This window comes from Bufo gargarizans, chromosome 9 (assembly GCF_014858855.1).
Source record: "Bufo gargarizans isolate SCDJY-AF-19 chromosome 9, ASM1485885v1, whole genome shotgun sequence".
Taxonomy (NCBI): Eukaryota; Metazoa; Chordata; class Amphibia; order Anura; family Bufonidae; genus Bufo; species Bufo gargarizans.
The window spans coordinates 4,207,456-4,226,755 of record NC_058088.1 but is presented as its reverse complement, the minus strand read 5'-3'; the positions used below and the strand labels follow the sequence as shown (position 1 = coordinate 4,226,755).

General features: G+C 44.8%; 1 protein-coding gene across 1 annotated transcript in view; it reads left to right on the top strand.

The window, feature by feature from the left end:
- The window catches only part of MAP4K1 (mitogen-activated protein kinase kinase kinase kinase 1), an 87,116-nt gene that overhangs the window by 60,859 nt on the left and 6,957 nt on the right, over positions 1-19,300 (top strand). Inside the window, exons 8-25 of the mRNA XM_044306231.1 lie at positions 805-877; positions 985-1,116; positions 1,226-1,288; positions 1,369-1,450; positions 1,989-2,108; positions 2,813-2,888; positions 2,964-3,025; positions 3,775-3,830; positions 7,898-7,939; positions 10,055-10,121; positions 10,214-10,373; positions 13,642-13,724; positions 16,719-16,803; positions 16,900-16,976; positions 17,621-17,681; positions 17,761-17,863; positions 18,626-18,684; positions 18,791-18,894. Coding sequence (XP_044162166.1) covers positions 805-877; positions 985-1,116; positions 1,226-1,288; positions 1,369-1,450; positions 1,989-2,108; positions 2,813-2,888; positions 2,964-3,025; positions 3,775-3,830; positions 7,898-7,939; positions 10,055-10,121; positions 10,214-10,373; positions 13,642-13,724; positions 16,719-16,803; positions 16,900-16,976; positions 17,621-17,681; positions 17,761-17,863; positions 18,626-18,684; positions 18,791-18,894 — 1,505 coding nt within the window. The remainder of the gene's footprint in view (positions 1-804; positions 878-984; positions 1,117-1,225; positions 1,289-1,368; positions 1,451-1,988; positions 2,109-2,812; positions 2,889-2,963; positions 3,026-3,774; positions 3,831-7,897; positions 7,940-10,054; positions 10,122-10,213; positions 10,374-13,641; positions 13,725-16,718; positions 16,804-16,899; positions 16,977-17,620; positions 17,682-17,760; positions 17,864-18,625; positions 18,685-18,790; positions 18,895-19,300) is intronic.

Genomic DNA, 19,300 nt, shown 5'->3' with positions numbered 1-19,300 from the left:
ATGTTAGTGAGTAGCATGTAATTCCTTCTTTTCCCTGTGGGGGCACTGCAGCGGAAATTAACACTTCATCAGCTTATTTTCACGGAACCCTTTGTGATTGCCCAAAGTGAACAACTTCTTCATTGTTTTGGAGAAATATGTTGTCAAGTTGTTGGACCTCTTATCCCACAAAGATCTATTTTTTAGGGTGTCTTTGGCTCTGTCTAGTTGACATATTGATTGTGAAATCTCATGTAGCTTTTCGCCACCAGTGTATGCCAAAAGAGTGTCCTTTTACCAGACGCTGACTACGGAATAAAAAAGTGTAGTCTGCTGTGCTCTCCTTGCAAATGGATGGAGTAGAAAAAAAAACATATACCATGCGCTATACTTTTTTTTTGAATGAGGGGACATGTATGCCACTATATACCACAGCCCTCTCATACAGGCGGCAGAGCAATCCGGCAGGCTGGATAGTGCCGCGTGCCCGCCCGACCCCAATAGATTTATAATAGAATCCGGCGGGAATCTGCCATTCCCCGGATTTTATCACTGCGCGCAACAGTTTTTGTCAGTTTGGGGAGCGTCCGTATCCCCTCCAGTTCCCATTGTAGTCAATGGGTTCTGGCAGTGAATTGCAGTATCTGGCCAGGCTGTTCGTCTGCCGGATTGCTCTGCCGACTGTGTGAATTTAGCCTTACTACTTCCCATTGGGGAATACCTCCAACGTATACCTCTAATGGAAGGGAAAAAAGAAGTGTGAACAGATCCTAAAGCCTGTGGTGGAAGGAGAACATACTAAGACCGTGGTGATTTATTTTACAGCTGATTTTGGAATTTCCGCTCAGCTCACAGCAACTTTTGCTAGAAGGAATTCCTTTATTGGCACTCCTTATTGGTAATGTATATTACGCAGATGACACTAAATATATGTTGATATGTACAGAGACACCAACGGTTTTGTCTTAAGCCCCGTGAAGAACTAGGATCTTTCTATCCATGCAGGATGGCTCCAGAAGTGGCCGCGGTTGAACTGAAAGGAGGATACACAGAACTATGTGATGTCTGGTCTCTGGGAATCACGGCCATTGAGCTTACTGAGCTACAACCACCTATGTTTCATGTACATCCCTTGAGGTTAGTAAGACGGTTTCTAATTATCTCCCTGATATCTGTAGGGTAGATGTAGAGTTCTACATCTAATTTATCTAAATAGTTCAATTGAATCTCTATTCTTGTATTGTAGGGTTCTCTTCTTAATGTCTAAAAGTGGTTATCAACCCCCTAAATTGAAGGATAAGTCAAAGTGGTGAGTAATGTTAGGCTAAAAAAGTGCACTTGCATTACGTTCTCTTTTGCAGTACCTAGCATATACTCTTGGTTTCTTAGGTCTGCTGCATTTCACAACTTTATCAAGGTAGCATTAACTAAAAACCCCAAGAAGAGACCAAGTGCGTCCAAGTTGCTCACGGTAAGTGCTATGTTTTGTCTACAGAACCAGTCTGTATACAATTCTCCTGGTAGCTGAGATGTTCTCCATCACAATGGAAACCCTAAATCACCTGCTAACTATCTCAAGGAAGGTCTCATTCCTATACACTCTCTGCATTCTCTTTCTCAGTCGCTGGTATCTGTTGCCACCTTTCTTTAACCCTCTTTATTTCCTACATTTCTGTTTCTTGTGAGGCCCACTTTACTTGCCTGTATAATCTTGATCTTTGGGCATGGCCTTCTACACCATCCTAACATTTGTGTCCATATTATCACCATTCTCCATTCCATCAGTTTTTTAAATGAAGAATAGCATTGTCTGCAGTACTAATCTTGCCGTAAAAACAAACCCAACAGAAACATGATGAACCCATTCCGTTAAACCAATAGTATCCATCACCATTAGCTGAAACCCTTTTCACAATGGATCTCACAAAGCAATCATAGATCTTTACATCTTTTGGTTCACTGCTGGATCCCCTATGTGACTTTTTCCTGCCTTCTCTACTTCCTTGCAGCATCAGTTCGTCGCCCAGACAGGACTTGGTCCTTTTCTTACGATGGAATTGTTGGAAAAACTGAGAAATCCAGAAAAAAATAATGAAACTTCAAATGCGGAAGAAGAGGATGACATGGAGGTGAGTTTGTTGAGGAATCCAGATAATAGCAAAAGATGAGATGTGAAACTCCGTTGCACATATGGTAAGAAGATTATCACAGGGCATCTTGACTCAAGCAACATTAAAAGGCCAGATCATTTTTTTAATTCAGAGGAAATTTTATTAGAGATTATCTCATTGATAAGACCTCCCTGATCTTGATTTTGTTCCTCGCTTTTAGGAGGACAACCACTGTAGAAGGCAATTCTAATCTCAGATGGGCATCCCACGAGTAATTTAAAGGGTGGTCACAGTAAACGCGCAGGTTTTACATTCTGTGTAGCCACGTCTGTACTTGCGTAGCAAGAGAGAAGGAATTCCAGTAGAATTCTCAAGATTTTGCTCTTTGTGCATAAGTGGTAAAATAGTAACATAGTTTATAAGGCCGAAAAAAGACATCTGTCCATCTAGTTCAGCCTGTTATCCTGCAAGTTGATCCAGAAGAAGGCAAAAAAAAACCTGTGGTAGAAGCCAATTTTTTTAGGGAAAAACTATTCCTTCCCAACTCCAATCAGGCAATCAGAATAACTCCCTGGATCAACGACGTAAGGCGGTAGACGAAGCTTGAAAAGATCATGAATATTCAGTAATCTTCAAGATGTGGCTAATGACCTCTAAGTTATACAACATAAAGGGGTTCCTCTACCTAATACAGTGAATTAACATAACTTTCTGCCCAACAGTTCCTATCAACCTTTTCGCGAATCCTCTCGAAAAAACGTCTCCCGAAAGTTGGACGTTCATCATCAGACATCCAGTGTGAGTAATGGTGATGACTGTTGGGTATTCAGATGAAGCTAGAGAGTAAATTAAGACGTCGTCTTTGTCTTGTAGTGAATAAGATCAACTTAAATCACCCTCCAAAAGCGAAAATGGAAGGACCAAGTGTTCCAAAGGTAACAAGGAGGATAATCCCAGTTATCCTCATTATTACTCTTTGTGTTATTACTCTTTGTGTCAGACTTGTGTATTGTCACAGGACCTTTATATGGTCACATTTAGGCTCCATTCACACGTCCGCAGAATGGGTCCGCATCTGTTTCGCAAATTGCGGAACGGATGCGGACCCATTCATTCTCTATGGGGCAGGAGTGGTTGCGGGCAGCACACAGTGTGCTGTCCGCATCCGCATTTCCGGAGCGTGCCGCCGATCTTTCGGCCCGCGGCTCCGGAACAAAATAGAACATGTCTTATTGTTGTCCGCAATTGCAGACAAGAATAGGCATTTCTATAAGGGTGCCGGCCGGGTGTATTGCGGATCCGCAATACACTACGGACATGACTATGGACCCCTACCTTGATCCTGTCCTTGATCCTTATTAATACTGCAGAACCCAGTGTAACAGAGATTACTAAGTATAAACCCCACCCATTTCAGCAAGCCCCACGCCTTAACTTAGCCAAAGAGGAATGATACCGGCCAGTTCCTCTGCTTCTATGTGTCATAGACCAAGCAGATATCGATATCTACTGATGGGAGCTTTATATTTTGGGGGGGTTGTCACAGTTTGATAAATTTTTCAAGAAATGTTCCCTTTAAGTGAGTTTCAGTGTATCACTCTAGAACACTATAAAGCCCCCTATACTGGGGCTTTCAATAATTTTTTGTCCAATTCATGCAGTATTTCTGACACGTTTTCTTAAGGCTGACCTAGAACCTAGTCAAGCTCAGAGCACTGCCAGTACAGCTCCATATATCAGGTAAGTAAGAAATACATACTTCTTCTTGTGTGCCCTATACCACAGTACCAGCCCATATTCTATCGACAGTTAAAATAATCTTTAATCCTAATCTTAGATGAATCATTAATCTCTGTCCTAGAGGACCTCTGCAGTAAGATTGGGTGGTGTGATGATTCATGCGATTCTCGTCTTCTTTGTGCTGGTGCCAAATCAATTAGATGAGAATCGCATGAATTGCGACAACATCTCTGAAATATTGGAGAAGACTTCCAGTAGTGAAACAATGGGGGGAATTAACTGTCTTCAATTTGACAAGGCAGGCCCAAGATGGCCCAAACTGAATCACATTGGCTGTCTGATAGATTCGACACATGTTGGACACTTCTCCTGTTGTGTCCTCTTGGTTGGCTTACTTTCGACCAATATTTGGCACAAAAATTGTGCACACCATTCATAAATCTGGTGCCTTTTAGAACTACATTTATTCATGCCCACTTTTACTTTTCAAAACTGTCTAATGAGGTGCAAAAAGTATAGAAAGTAAAACACATAAAAATATTCTTCATCAATGTGTATGGCAGTTTTTGACATGGCTTGAGTTAAAACATTGATGCATTAACTTAATACATCTTCGTTATTGTCTTTCCCACAGATACGCCACTCCTCAGCTGCATGTACAGTTGTGTTCAAAATAATAGCAGTCAGACATCACTAACCTGATCAACTACTGTTTTTGGTAGAAATTATATTTCTACATGGCAAATAATTTACTAGCAGGTGTAGTAGAGTAATAGAAATCCAATACACCCAACAGTCATGACATACGTGCTGCTGATTCTGTGTAATTGAATTTTTTATTGAAAGGGGCATGTTCAAAATAATAGCAGTGTGGAGTTCAATAAGTGAGGTCGTTCATTCTTTGAAAAATGGGTGGCAATTATTCACCTTATTTAAAGAAGGAAGGCAGCAAATGTTGTACATGCTGGTTACAGTGAATTTCTCTCTGAAATTCTGAGGGAAATGGGTTGTTCCAGACATTGTTCAGAAGAACAGCGTACCTTGATTAAAAAGTTGATTGGAGCGGGGAAAACATATAAAGAAGTGCAGAAAATGATAGGCTGCTCAGCTAAAATGATCGCAAATGCTTTAAAATGGCAACCAAAACCTGAAAGATGTGGAAGAAAGCGAAAAACTACCATTCAAATGGAAAGAAGAATAGCCAAAATGGCAATGACTCAGCCAACAATCAGCTCCAGGAAGATCAGAGAAGGTCTAAAGTTACCTGTGAGTACTGTTACAATTAGAAGACACCTATATGAAGCCAGGCTATCTGCAAGAAGCCCCCGCAAAGTCCTACTGGTGAAAAAAATACATGTGCTGAAGAGGTTATAATTTGCCAAAGAGCACATTGACGGCCTAGAGACATTTTGTGGACTGATGAAAGTAAGATTGTTCTTTTTGGGTCTAGTGGCCGGAGACAGTTTGTCAGACGACCCCCAAACACTGAATTCAAGCCACAGTACACTGTGAAGACCGTGAAGCATGGTGGTGCAAGCATCATGATATGGGGATGTTTCTTATACTACGATGTTGGGCCCATTTATCACATACCAGGGACCATGGATCAGTTTGAATACATCAGAATACTTGAAGAGGTCATGCTGCCTTATGCTGAAGAGGAAATGCCCTTGAAATGGGTGTTCCAACAAGACAACGACCCCAAACACACCAGTAAACGGGCAACATCCTGGTTCCAGACCTACAAGATTGACATTATGGAGTGGTCAGCCCAATCCCCGGATCTTAATCCAATAGAAAACTTGTGGGGTGACATCAAAAATGCAGTTTCTGAGGCAAAACCAAGAAATAGAGAAGAACTGTGGAATGTAGTCCAACCATCCTGGGCTGGAATACTTGTTCACAGGGGCCAGAAGTTGGTGACTCCGAGCAACACAAACGTCCAGCAGTTCTCAGAAACAGCGGTTACACAGCTAAATATTAGTGAAGTGATTCAAAGGAAAGCTAAATCTTCAAACATTTTTCAGTTTATATAGTGAATGTTAATTTGTAAAGAAGAATACAAACACTGCTATTTTTTTGAACAGTCTAATATTTACTTTTCTTAAATTTTTTTTAGAGGAACAACACAAATTTGATATATTTTTCTTCATGTTTTGATTTGGAATAGAATGTGTAGTGTTCCCAATGCGTTTGTGTGTATGGAATGTAGGGGTTTGCTCTGGTAGGCAGGGTAAGAGGCAAGACCACGGTTGAAAAGCAAAAGTTCAGTGTTTATTCACACAAAAAGGCAGAAAAGAAAAACAATACTTTGCAGGGTCCTGATGTTAATTCACACAGCAAGATTCCACAGAACAAAACATGTCACCTGGCAGTCCACAGAAGGCTTTAGGGCACCTGACTCCCAGCAGGCGGCTCTTATGCGGCTCTCAGCCTTGCAGCATGGCGGAACTCCTCAGCTCACAAACACCGAGCTTCCATAGCAAAACTATCACCTGGAGGATCATTCCACACCCAGATGAGCTGCTGCCTGGGTTTTAAAATCCCAGCCCAAAACCTGGCCTGGAACGTGGGGAACAGCCACCCACCCTGCTCTTTGGCTGCTCCAATAAGAACCGGCCCGGATCGGCTTTACAGCCACACTAAGTAAAAACAGTGTCAGCGAGCACTAGCTGTCGCTGACACACAAAATTACCGGTTCATATCTCACCGAGGCCAGGAACCTCGGTGACACGTACCTTCCGCCAATGACGGACCCTTGCGCCTTCCTACAGGTAATAGAAGCTATTAGAAGGATTTTGAGCTTTATTCACTTTTTTGAACACACTGCTATTATTTTGAACACAACCATATACTCCCCACTCTAGCACTGGAGACCAATGCGATCTTCTTCATCAAAGTACAGACGAGGAAGTGTTGGTGGCTTTCTACCGACAGTTTAGCTCTGTTAACCTAAAGGGGTTCTGCACCTTGTTTAAACTGATGATCTATCCTCTGGATAGATCATCAGCATCTGATCGGTGGGGGTCCGACACCTGGGACCCCCGCCGATCAGCTGTTTGAGAAGGCAGCGGCGCTCCAGCAGCACCGCGGCCTTCTCACTAGTATCAACTGGCTTGGGCGGGGCTAAGCTCCATTCAAGGGAACGGAGCTTAGCCCCGCCCAGGCCAGTGATACGAGTCGTGACGTTACTGGGCCAGCGGTAAACAGTGAGAAGGCCACGGCACTACTGCCAGCTGCCTTCTCAAACAGCTGATCGCGGGGGGTCCTGGGTGTCGGACCCCTGCCGATCAGATGCTGATGATCTATCCAGAGGATAGATCATCAGTTTAAACAAAGTGCAGAACCCCTTTAAATCCTGACTGTCTACCCAATAAATGTTCTGGGTATTTCCCACATTGACCTTTACTCTTTTTTACCACTGAGGTTCCCGGGTCTCCTCTTCCCTTGGGTACTCTCACTAGCTGTCCTCAATGTCCAGCAAACACTGAGGACAGCCAGTGAGAGTACCCAAGGGAAGAGGAGACCCGGGAACCTCAGTCTTTCCCCAACTGCCCTTGGACACCCCATACATGTTAGATTGTCGATTGGTCCTGCCAAAATCAGCAGGTTCTACCAACATTCATCTAATGTGTATGGATAGTAAGAAGTAGGGCCAACATCACAAAAGTTTTTCAGCTGTTGGGACCCATTTTTCCATCTCATTATACACTGCTCGTATCCATGGTTACGACTACCCTGAAATCCAGCAGCGGTGGCCGTGCTTGCACACTATAAAAAAAAAAGCATCGACCTCTCTAGTGGCCAGGACCATAGGAGTGCACATAGGCTGGTACTTTTTCCTATAGTGTGCAAGCACGACCACCGCTGCTGGATTGCACGGTGGTCATAACCATGGAAATGAGCCATGTATAATGAGATGGAAAAATTAACAAAGCCAGCGAAGGAGGCAATATGGACAATCACAGTACATTAGTAAGGGCCTTGTATTCACTTTCTCTACATGATAAATGCTGCTTGCTGAAGTGAGACAACCCCTTTAATATTCTAAATAATTTGTGTTACAGTTTCTGTTCTGATGAAGATGATGACTATGATGATGTTGACATGTAAGTATGAGGAAGAACAAGTGATATATAAGAACAGAAACTAAGGGTTTCAGTATCACATCTTCTCCTGAAACGTACAATCAAACTGACATCCTTAAAGGGGTATAACAAGAGAAGAAAAAATAAAAAATAAAAAACAGGAGACAGCACGTCCATTAAATTCCACCACTTTGGACGTGCTGTCTCCTGTTTTTTTGTTTTTTCTTCTCTTGTTATATACGCTGGATTGGGGGTATTTTTACCAACCCCCTGGAGACGTGCACCCAAAACACTGTTACCAAGGAGTGCTGTTCATCCCTGTTTTTTTGCTATCCTTAAAGGGGTATTCTCATCACAGACAATGGGGGCATATCGCTAGGATATGCCCCCATTGTTTGATAGGTGCAGGTCCCACCTCTGGGACCTGCACCTACGCTGATAATGGAGTCGGGTGAGTGGTGGCTGGAGGACCCCAGCCACCGCCAAGCGCTCTCCCATTTATGTCTATGGGTCCGACTGAAATAGCCAAGCCAGCGCTCGGCTATTTTCAGCGACCCCATAGAAAGGAATGGAGGGCGACTGTGCATGCGCAGTCTGCCCCCTGTCACCTTCCTAACTCCGTTCTTGGAGTAGGTGCTGGGACCAGAGGTGGGACCCGCACCGATCAGACAATGGGGGCATATCCTAGCAATATGCCCCCATTGTCTGTGATGAGAATACCCCTTTAACCTCCTTCATTGTATAGCAGATTCCCAGGCTCCTTATTCCTAAGGCTCATATGGTTCAGTGCGATGGCGGTAAGCTTTTGTTTACACCTTGTTTTTTTTCCACTCATCAGAGGTATACAGCATGTTTACTTTTTGTGCCCCCCCCCATTTTCCTTTGTAGATTGTAAGCTCTTGCGAGCAGGGCCCTCACTCCTGTAAGCTCAGTTTTCTATTAGTGTCTTGTAAAAATATGTTTAGTTTTTTTCCTGTACTGACTATACTCTGCTATATAATAAAAAAGAATGCAAACCCTGCCAAGCTTATGGCAAAAGGATGTGTTTGGTGTATGTGCCAGGAGATTTCTCATCACGTATGACAAGCGTTGTCCTACAGTCATAAACATGGCTAAGCAGATCTTGTGGCTTGAGATATAAAAGCTTTTAATAGAAAGGAGAAGTGAACCATGAGGCAACTAACCAGAAAGTGACACCAGTTATATGTTCTGAACTTGGTGCCCAGTTTCAGTTATGCTGTGACCTCCCTGGCGCCATAGGCCTCTGAAGATGTGGAGCCTCAAGACCTCTGTGACTCCAAAATGAGGGAAAACATACGGAGACCCTCCTATGAGTTGTACCAGAGGGCCATATATTAATCCTATTCATTGCACCTTATAATACTAAGGGCTCCTGCCAGGGGCGTAACTACCATAGCGAGAGAAAATGTGACTGCTTTGGGGCCCAGGGCAAGAGGGGGCCCAGTTGGGATGATCACCTTTTCTACTTGGGTGAAAACTTGGTCGGGACTATACCCTCTAAAGGAACTACTTTTAGCAAATGAGGCAGTGGGAAAAATGGCTCAAGGTTTATTCAAAGGGGTTTAGGCGGAAACCCTTCTGGGGCCTGGTTTGGTCTTTGCTATGGGGCCCTTACTTTTCTATGTATGCCACTGGCTCCTGCACACGAAGATAAGGGCCCCATGCCCATGCTTGTGGACCTTAATGGGTCCCGGCCCTGTACATTCCGTTTGTGGATGCGGATCCATTGACTTGAATGAGTCTGTGATCCATAAGTTACGCCAAAAGATAGGACATGTCTTATCTTTTGCAGTGCGGAGACAAGGACCCAAAATCTCACGGAAATGCTTTGTAGTGCTTCCGTAGGCTTCCGATCCGTGCCTCCACACCACAAAAAATAGGAGATGTCCTATCTTTGGTCATATCTTGCGGATAGCGGACCCATTCAAGAGTGCACACAGCCACTGTCCAAATATTGCAGAAAAATAAAGTCTTGTGAATGGGGCCTAATGAGCATGATAATAGTGCTACGTGGCAGCTTATGACATGTTGTCCCCAGCTACATCGCCATCACAAACAAACTCCATTAATTTTATCTGATCAATCTTCCAATCTAATTGGTATGTTCCTCCAAAGACCCGGCAGCATGGATCTCTACAGCGGCTCATCTCCTGAGGATTCTCCTCCTCCATTACCTCCTAAGGTGAGCCCAACCATTGACCTCTGTACGTTACCTTGATTCATTTCCATACATGGTGCATTGTCTCATCACCTCCATTTCTCCATTCAATACAGCCCAGATTTCGCACTTCTTCTGCTGATATAAAGAGAGATCAGGACAGACTGCACACTCCCACCACTCTGGTCAGGTGCTACAGCGGGCCAAGTGTACCAAGAAGTCCAGCTCAGGCCTCGCCAGAGAGCTTGAGAAACCAGTTACCTGCTGCCAGTTCCGGTAAGTGGTGGGAAGGGAAGTGTCTGCTTGAGGAACCAGGGAGAAAAAGGAGAATAGACGGAGCTGGGAGCCTCAGATTCCATGTTTTAAGATGCCAAGTGGGAACTTTGAGATCCCAGTGAGATCTGCCATTTTTGATCTCTGGTGGCATAATTGATACCTGAGCCAAGTACATCAAGCACAAGTGTTGTATTGATGAAGAGCAAGATAACCGGTGATGGCCAAGTGACAAAGCCAGTCAGTGCCACCCAACAAAGTGTAGGTGCAAAAGCAAGCAATGCAAAAGATTCAGTAGCACCCTGCCAGCCTTAAGATATACATAAACATTGGATATATGACGTTAATTTCTAACGATAATTTGTTTTCCCTTAGTCCTAACAGCAGCACAGATGGGGTTATCTGCCCCCTGTGGACTGGTAGGACCGGCGGAATTTTTAATGAGCCCAAGAACCAATAAACGATCTTCAGCTCCCTGAAAGGGAGGAGATCACCCCCCAGCCCACCGTGTTTTTAACAAGCATAATGTATTTAGGGTGGGATATTTGTGTGCTGCTGTTAGGACTAAGGGAAAACAAATTATCGTTAGAAATTAACGATTCCCTTACGTCCTACCAGCAGCACAGATGGGGAGATAGCAAGAAGAATCCCCTAGGGAGGGTCCTCATGCCTGGCAGAACTAAGAACTGTCTGCCCAAAGGCCGAAAACTCTGCCATCCTAGCATCTATCCTATAATGGGAGATGAAGGTTGACTCCGAGCTCCAGGATGCCGCCTTACAGATCAACTCTAAGGGAAGAAGTCTTCTTTCCGCAACAGAGGTGGAGACAGCCCTAGTAGAATGGGCTCTCACAAACTCCGGAAGATCTAGGGATTGGGAGACGAAGGCCTCCCTAATGGCCTCCTTGATCCAGCAACTAATAGTGGCTTTAGACGCTTTATGGCCTTTAGACTTACCGGCAAACAGGATAAGGAGATTTTCATCTATCCTGAATTCTCTGGATCTATCCACATAGACCTGGAGGCACCTTGAAATATCCAGCGGGTCTCTTGCTGGAGTATCAGAGGAGGAGGCTGAAAACAAAACTGGTAAGGAGATTACCTGGTTGATATTTTGGAAGGTAGGCACCTTAGGCCTGAAGTAGGGTAAGAACTTCAGGAGTACTCTGTCCTGTAGGAAGATAATATAGGGGTGAATTGCAGAGAACGCCTGCAATTCAGAAATCCTTTTGGCTGAAGCTACAGCCAGAAGAAAAACCATCTTTAAAGTTAGAAATCTGAAATCGACCTCCTCCAAAGGCTCGAAGGGGGGAGATGCTAGCCCCCTGAGCACTACTGAAAGATCCCACTGGGGAATGGGTTTCAGTATAGTAGGCTTTAGTCTTTCTGCTCCCTTCAGGAAGCGTTTAATGAGTGGGTCCCGAGAATGCGGCCTGTTGAGACAGGCCAAGATGGCACAAATCTGTACCTTCAAAGTAGCTGGAGAAAGACCTTTATCTAATCCATCTTGAAGAAATTGTAATATTGCAGGAAGGGGCGGATCTGCAGACGCCACCTGTTTGGAATCACACCATGACATGAAGATTCTCATGATCCTGGAGTAGGCCTTCTTCGTAGACTCTGCTCGGGAATGCGACAAAGTTCTCAGGACCGACTCGGAAAGCCCTTCTATGTTGGGAAGGGACTGATCAACATCCAGGCTGTCAGGTTGAACCTGTGCAGATCTGGGCAGAGATGAGTGTCCCACGACACCAGGGTCTGCTCCGGGGGGAGTCTCCAGTATTGTCCCTGACTCATCTGAATGAGCTGGGTAAACCAGGATCTCCTGGGCCAGAACGGTATGATGGCTATTACCGAGGCCTGATCCTGACGGATTTTCATCAATACTCTCGGTATCATGGAAAACGGAGGGAAGATGTAAGCCAGCCTGAACCTCCACGGTATCGACAGAGCATCTATCGCCAGGGGGTTGTCTTCCCTGTAGAGGGAACAGAACCTCAGCACCTTGGCGTTGAACCTGGTTGCCATGAGATCCACCTCTGGCATACCCCACCTGTGAACTAACTGCCTGAAGATCTCCGGATGCAGAGACCACTCCATGGTCGGTAATCCTCGACTTAAGCGGTCCGCTATCATATTGAAGGAGCCTCGAATATGAGTGGCAGATAGATGGGAAAGGTTCATCTCTGCCCATGTCAGGAGACAAGTTGTTGAGAGTCCAAAAGAACATGCCACTATCCAAGGCTGTATGTACTATAGAAGCACACCAGGAGGCTGTTGTAGAGCTCCTGAAGAGACCAAGGATGGTCTCATCTCTTATTTAATGAATAGTGAAAAAGTCTGCTGGACTCTGCTCTTCACATGCCCTGCAAGGTGAAAATATAATGGAAAGGAAATGGGACAAACAAGTCCTCCTGTCCCAGGTGTTAATGGGCATGGTGGTTTTAACCAATATCTGAAGGGGGCCCGGTTTTAATCATGCGGCCCATTCACCTCTATATACCCTTGTTCTTCACAGATTGCAGAACTCTCTTGTAGTCTCCAACACAAAACCATCTATCTCATGCCCTCACAACCCCACAAGTTAGGCTTTTTTTACATGGTATTATGCAGTGCCTATACAAGGTTTCAGTCTCGTCTTGGATGTATACGTTTATTAGATGCAACTGAGTGGGATCCATTTCTCATAGATGCCCATGTTACAAAACCATATACTATGCAGTATGTTTTTTCTACTGACCTATACTGTAGAGTAAAAAATGGTATTCCTGACAGGTACCAGCCCATCCGAGGCCATAAGGACACTCTTTCTGCCTCTGTTGGTTGAATGGGGACCTATAGGTCCATTTCACACACTTTCCAGGAGGTTTCCTGGCACGTACAGTACTAAAGCAGTGTGAATAGCCACATTACCATGACCTACAACTCTTCCATTCCCAGTTCCTGCAGAAGACACAAAATATGGAAACTCACCAATGTAATCTCAGAGCATGGAGAAAATGAAAAAGTTAATGCATTGATATATTTCAGATTTCGTAGGCATCATGCCAATAGATCCACATGGAACCTTCAGGTGCCTCAAATTTTACATGGCAGCTCACAGATTTCTGTCAAAAACTTGTGGCATGCTCCCATGTACTGTAGGCCATATTATTGGTGTAATGCTTCTAGTAGGGACCGTGGTACCTCACAGAGGCAATGCATGATGACACAGGCCTATAGCTTGCTATTTTGTGATGGCTAATATCCCGTCTGCATTTTTTCCACCCCAGAACCGTCCCTCTTAGTGCAAGATCTTATGAAAAAACTGCCTCCATCTTTGCCCCCAAAGAAAGGAAGAATACAAGCAAAACAGGTAAAACAGATTATGTGGTGACCGTCCTCTATCTAATTCCAGTTTAGATGAGAGTTACTGTAGTAATCATGATGTTAGCACCAGGTGTGATATATGCCTTATACGTCCTCTGTGTACACTGTGTGCGTTTTCCCTTGAATGCTAATGTGCAGGAATTTTATTACGTAATGCGTGCAATTTTTTATGCAGTTGGGCAGTAGCCAAGGAGGAGCACCGCAGCCACCGCAGGGACAGAGTGACACACACATTCAGGACAGCTTCCAAACTGCATGTCATAGATCTTGAAAACCAAGTAACAAAGAATACTTTTGTTACTTGTGCCATCTTTAAATTTTATTTAAAAAGAATTTTGCATGAAAATCAAGTTACTTTTGTAATTCACTTTCTGTTACAAAAACGCTCTAGTTTAGTTGTCAGATAATCTCTTATAATTGAGCTTCCTGGGCTTTAATCTGTATAGAAATGTGCACGTCCACCTACTGAGGTGGTCGCACATGCTCAGGTCCATCCTTCAACTGCAACCAGCAGTTTCTACTGTTAGAAGCTGTGACGGTTACAGGAAGAGAGCTGCAGCAGAAAGGACTCACACCTTGAGCTGTGATAGGGAGAGAGCTGCAGAAGAACCCCCCCCCCCCGAGCTGTGATAGGGAGAGAGCTGCAGAAGAAACCCCCCCCCCCGAGCTGTGATAGGGAGAGAGCTGCAGAATAAAAAACACCCCCCCCGAGCTGTGAAAAAACACCCCCCTCCGAGCTGTGATAGGGAGAGAGCTGCAGAAGATAAAACACCCCCCCGAGCTGTGATAGGGAGAGAGCTGCAGAAGAACCCCCCCCCGAGCTGTGATAGGGAGAGAGCTGCAGAAGAACCCCCCCCCGAGCTGTAATAGGGAGAGAGCTGCAGAAGAAAAAACACACCTCCTGAGCTGTGATAGGGAGAGAGCTGCAGAAGAACCCCCCCCTGAGCTGTGATAGGGAGAGAGCTGCAGAAGAACCCCCCCCGAGCTGTGATAGGGAGAGAGCTGCAGAAGAACCCCCCCCCCCCCGAGCTGTGATAGGGAGAGAGCTGCAGAAGATAAAACACCCCCCCGAGCTGTGATAGGGAGAGAGCTGCAGAAGAACCCCCCCCCCGAGCTGTGATAGGGAGAGAGCTGCAGAAGAAAAAACACACCTCCTGAGCTGTGATAGGGAGAGAGCTGCAGAAGAAAAAACACACCTCCTGAGCTGTGATAGGGAGAGAGCTGCAGAAGAACCCCCCCCCCCTGAGCTGTGATAGGGAGAGAGCTGCAGAAGAACCCCCCCGAGCTGTGATAGGGAGAGAGCTGCAGAAGAACCCCCCCCCCCCCCGAGCTGTGATAGGGAGAGAGCTGCAGAAGAAAAAACACCCCCCTGAGCTGTGATAGGGAGAGAGCTGCAGAAGAAACCCCCCCCCCCAGAGCTGTGATAGGGAGAGAGCTGCAGCAATAAAAACACACCCCCTGAGCTGTGATAGGGAGAGAGCTGCAGAAGAAAAAACACCCCCCCCCCCCCGAGCTGTGATAGGGAGAGAGCTGCAGAAGAAAAAACACCCCCCCTGAGCTGTGATAGGGAGAGAGCTGCAGAAGAAAAAACATCCCCCCTGAGCTGTGATAGGGAGAGAGCTGCAGAAGAAACCCCCCCCCCCAGAGCTGTGATAGGGAGAGAGCTGCAGCAATAAAAACACACCCCCTGAGCTGTGATAGGGAGAGAGCTGCAGAAGAAAAAACACCCCCCCTGAGCTGTGATAGGGAGAGAGCTGCAGAAGAAAAAACACCACCCCTGAGCTGTGATAGGAAGAGAGCTGCAGAAGAACCCCCCCCCCCAGAGCTGTGATAGGGAGAGAGCTGCAGAAGAACCCCCCCCCCCCCCCGAGCTGTGATAGGGAGAGAGCTGCAGCAATAAAAACACCCCCCTGAGCTGTGATAGGGAGAGAGCTGCAGAAGAAAAAACACCCCCCCCTGAGCTGTGATAGGGAGAGAGCTGCAGAAGAAAGGACATGATTACTGACATGTAATAGGGAGACAGCTGCAGCAAAAAGGACATATCCTTTGAGAAAAAAACACGACCCCTGAGCTGCCCCCTGAAGAGAACTGAGCTCTATTTTATCGCCTCCTCCTTCCTCTTTATGCCTTCTCCTTCCTCCTCCTCAGGCTATGCTCAAGTTACTTGCTGGGAGCTGGTAGAAACCTCCACTTATTTCTGTGACAGCTGGTGACCCTTTTCTGAATCTTAAGCCTAAACATTGCGGAAGCCATGGTGTGAAAATCTCCTGATTTTCTAGGTGGTTTTTCGGGAACTTTCAGAAGCTTCTGTCCTTGGAAGTTGTGTTTTCTAGGTTTAGTGTTAGGACTTCATGGCTAAAGGTGGATTTACACGCGCTGAGGAGCTGAAGATTGTCGCTTCCTTCCCGACAGTTGGCTCCTCATTAAGTGGAGGCGAAGCGCAGCATTTACATGCATCGATCACCTCCACAGTATGAAGATGAGGGATCACTATTGCAATCGCTCGTCCTCATACAGCTGCATTGTTTCTGGGCAGCAGATCACTGTTTAGACAGCACAATCTGCTGCCCAGAAAGGATCATTTAGATGCCTGCATGAATAACAGGATTTGCTTGGTTATCGGTTGATCTGCTGCACCTTCAGACGTTCGTTCCCAATTATCTGACAATGTAAATCCACCTTATTTTGTACTTTGTAATGTCTTGAGCCATGGGATTTGATGGATATAGCTAGAGGTCAATGTTTGTGTTGCAAAAGTGATTTCCATTCAACCCAATATATTGAGCAGCCTAAAAATCTGCAACAAAACTTGCTTCATTGTGGATTTTGGGAAAGATTTAGCCATGGATTTTACCCGCTGCATCGAAATGGATGAAATCTGTGGTGAAGCTCTGCAGCTTTCCCACGACATTTAGGGCATGCTGTGCGCTAGGTGTAAACCCGGCCTATAATCTTTGATGTGATGTATCTCTATGTACAGACTGACTTCCAACTGAAGAAAATCTTTAATGGATGTCCCTTAAAAATTCATTCGGCAACGACCTGGGGTCATTCAACCTCAAAAGGTGGGAACTGTCACTGTTTTGTGTTTTTCTTTCTTGTTTTTTTTTACCATTTTTAATTGCCTTTTCTTTTTCTTTTTTTTTTTTTGCATATTTTAGATATACATGTGATACTGGGAACCGAGCAAGGAATCTTCACCTTAAACCGCTCAGAGTCACAGCCATCTCTAGACCTAGTGAGTAACCAGACCCAAATATAGCGGGGCCCTGTCCAAGAGGAATTAAGGTCTGAAATGAGGAGATTCAGTAGATTGGGGCTGCCCATAAATATGAAAATAGTAAGTTTGCACATTAGACTTCTCTTTAGGCAGTTGTGCATGGACATCTTAAGACTACTCATAGAAGGATCTAGTGGTTGGCCTGAAAGATGATTCTTGCAAAATCCATCACTTGTGGGTGACAGACAAGAAAATCAGTCCAAACCAGAAGACAACCATCTACTGTTGAATTGCATCATCTAAAGCATAGGTTCTTAGCCTGGGATGTGTATCTGAGGTGGTACACACCATGTTTCTGTGGGGTCATGCTGAGCTTTTCATAGATGCAGCACAATGTATGATCATAATCCTTGGGATACTTTGATGGTAATTTATCTGAAAGGTAGATTTTTGACCTAGGAACTTTTTGCAGTTTAGGGGCCATGGACATTCTCTGTACTTATATGGGTTCTAGAGTGCTACAGATGGCACTCTAGGACCCATGCTGATGCTTATGTTTTTTTGCATGGTTCAAAACCTACTAGTAGTTTGGTCATCACATGCCTTTATATTATCTAGATAATAATTTTCTTTAACATTTTTTTCATTCTTAATAATTCAAGCTATTTCCGGGTCGGACAACATGGGTCTACTCTATCAACAACGTACTGATGTCCATCACGGGTAAGGAAGAAAAGGGCATCTAAAAAATTTCTGACAAACATATGCGATAATGTCTAGATGTCTCGCTGTCTTATTTCAGGTAAAGTCCCCCAACTATACTCCCACAGCCTTGTGACTCTCCATGAGCAAATTCGGAGAGAGTGTCGTTTGGGTCATATTCCTACGCATAGACTCCTGCTCAGGTATATTCAGTAATGGAGTGGAAGAATAACACCAGATATTTATTTCAAAGAGTTTTACACCCTTTAGATATTGGGAACCCGATGGGTGGGGGTCCAACACCTGGCATTCCTCACTGATCAACAGTTTTTGGCAGCCATCAATGCTGGAACCAAAACAGTGGACAGAGCCAAAAGCAGAAGGCTCCATGCACTGTGCCAACGTACTGCAGCTCAGATCCCATTTACTTGAAGTGTGGGTATACTGATGGAGAATATCAAAAGGGTCAAAACCCCTTTAAGTGAATGTAAAAAAAATACATGGGTGGTAGAGTCCATATAATAAAATGGTTCAATAAATGTTGAAGAATGAGGATGGGCTTCAGAAGTTGTAGTGAGATTTAGACTGGTGGCATGGTTTAGGAGTTGAAAATGAATGTTATAGAATAGAAAAGTGACAACAGCACTGTAGGTTTTTTGCACCCTGTACGATGGAGCAGGGAACATTTATAATGTCCTATTATGGACCTGTAGGCAGTGCCATAGTCTCTTCTTGAAGTAATGGGCGTGCTGGTGGGCTGGAAGTCATGTTGGAGACCACTGGTCTAGATTACTTTTTCTGAGGGTGTGCATATAGAGTTGACAGAGTACTACACTATTTAAGATAATATTTTTAGGCAATGATTTGCCATAATATGTACAGTATTAAAGGGGCTTCCTCTTTAGAGACAACCTCTTTGTCTGGCTCAGCACCCTAGAGTTTTATTATATCTCTATTTGCTACAGGAAGAAATCTGCAACCAGCAAAATACCAGACACTAAGGGCTGCAAAAGTTGTTGTGTGGGTAAGATCTCTCCAGTCTCTACACCATACTGATGGTTGACTTCATCTTCTGTGACCACAGTCTGCTGCATACTTATTCCACTTCTATTATTTTGGTCATTTTCCAGCTCACAACGACACATCAGGCAGCTGGTTCCTTTGTGCCGCTCTGGAGGCCTCAGTAATTTTGTTGGAATGGTATCAACCTCTTGAAAAGTTCATGTTGCTAAAGGTAATAATCTTCAATCTGCCCTTCTAAATTTATATTTCAGTCTGTGTCGTGCCATTCCTGCAGAGCTTTGATCTGTGACTACAGTTTAGCTGCAGTGTCTACAGGAAGTGTGGGGTAGTCTGAGACCCCCCACCTTTTTGTCCTTGGCTTATACTGCTTAATCTGTCCCTCTTCTTGCAGCTCAGCCTTCTCTGAATGGCTGCTGTGTAGAAACACAAGTTTGGCACAGGCTCATCAAGAAGTCAGTGCATGGAGGGCACTGAAGAGCATTGAAGTTAATGGGGCTATCCACATGACAGTTTCACAGTTATTAGTGGGTGTCAAAAAAAAAAAAGGACTTGTTAGCCATACGGACCGTATTTAGACAGGGGCGCACCTGTCTAACGGCCTTCAAAAGCAGGTACAC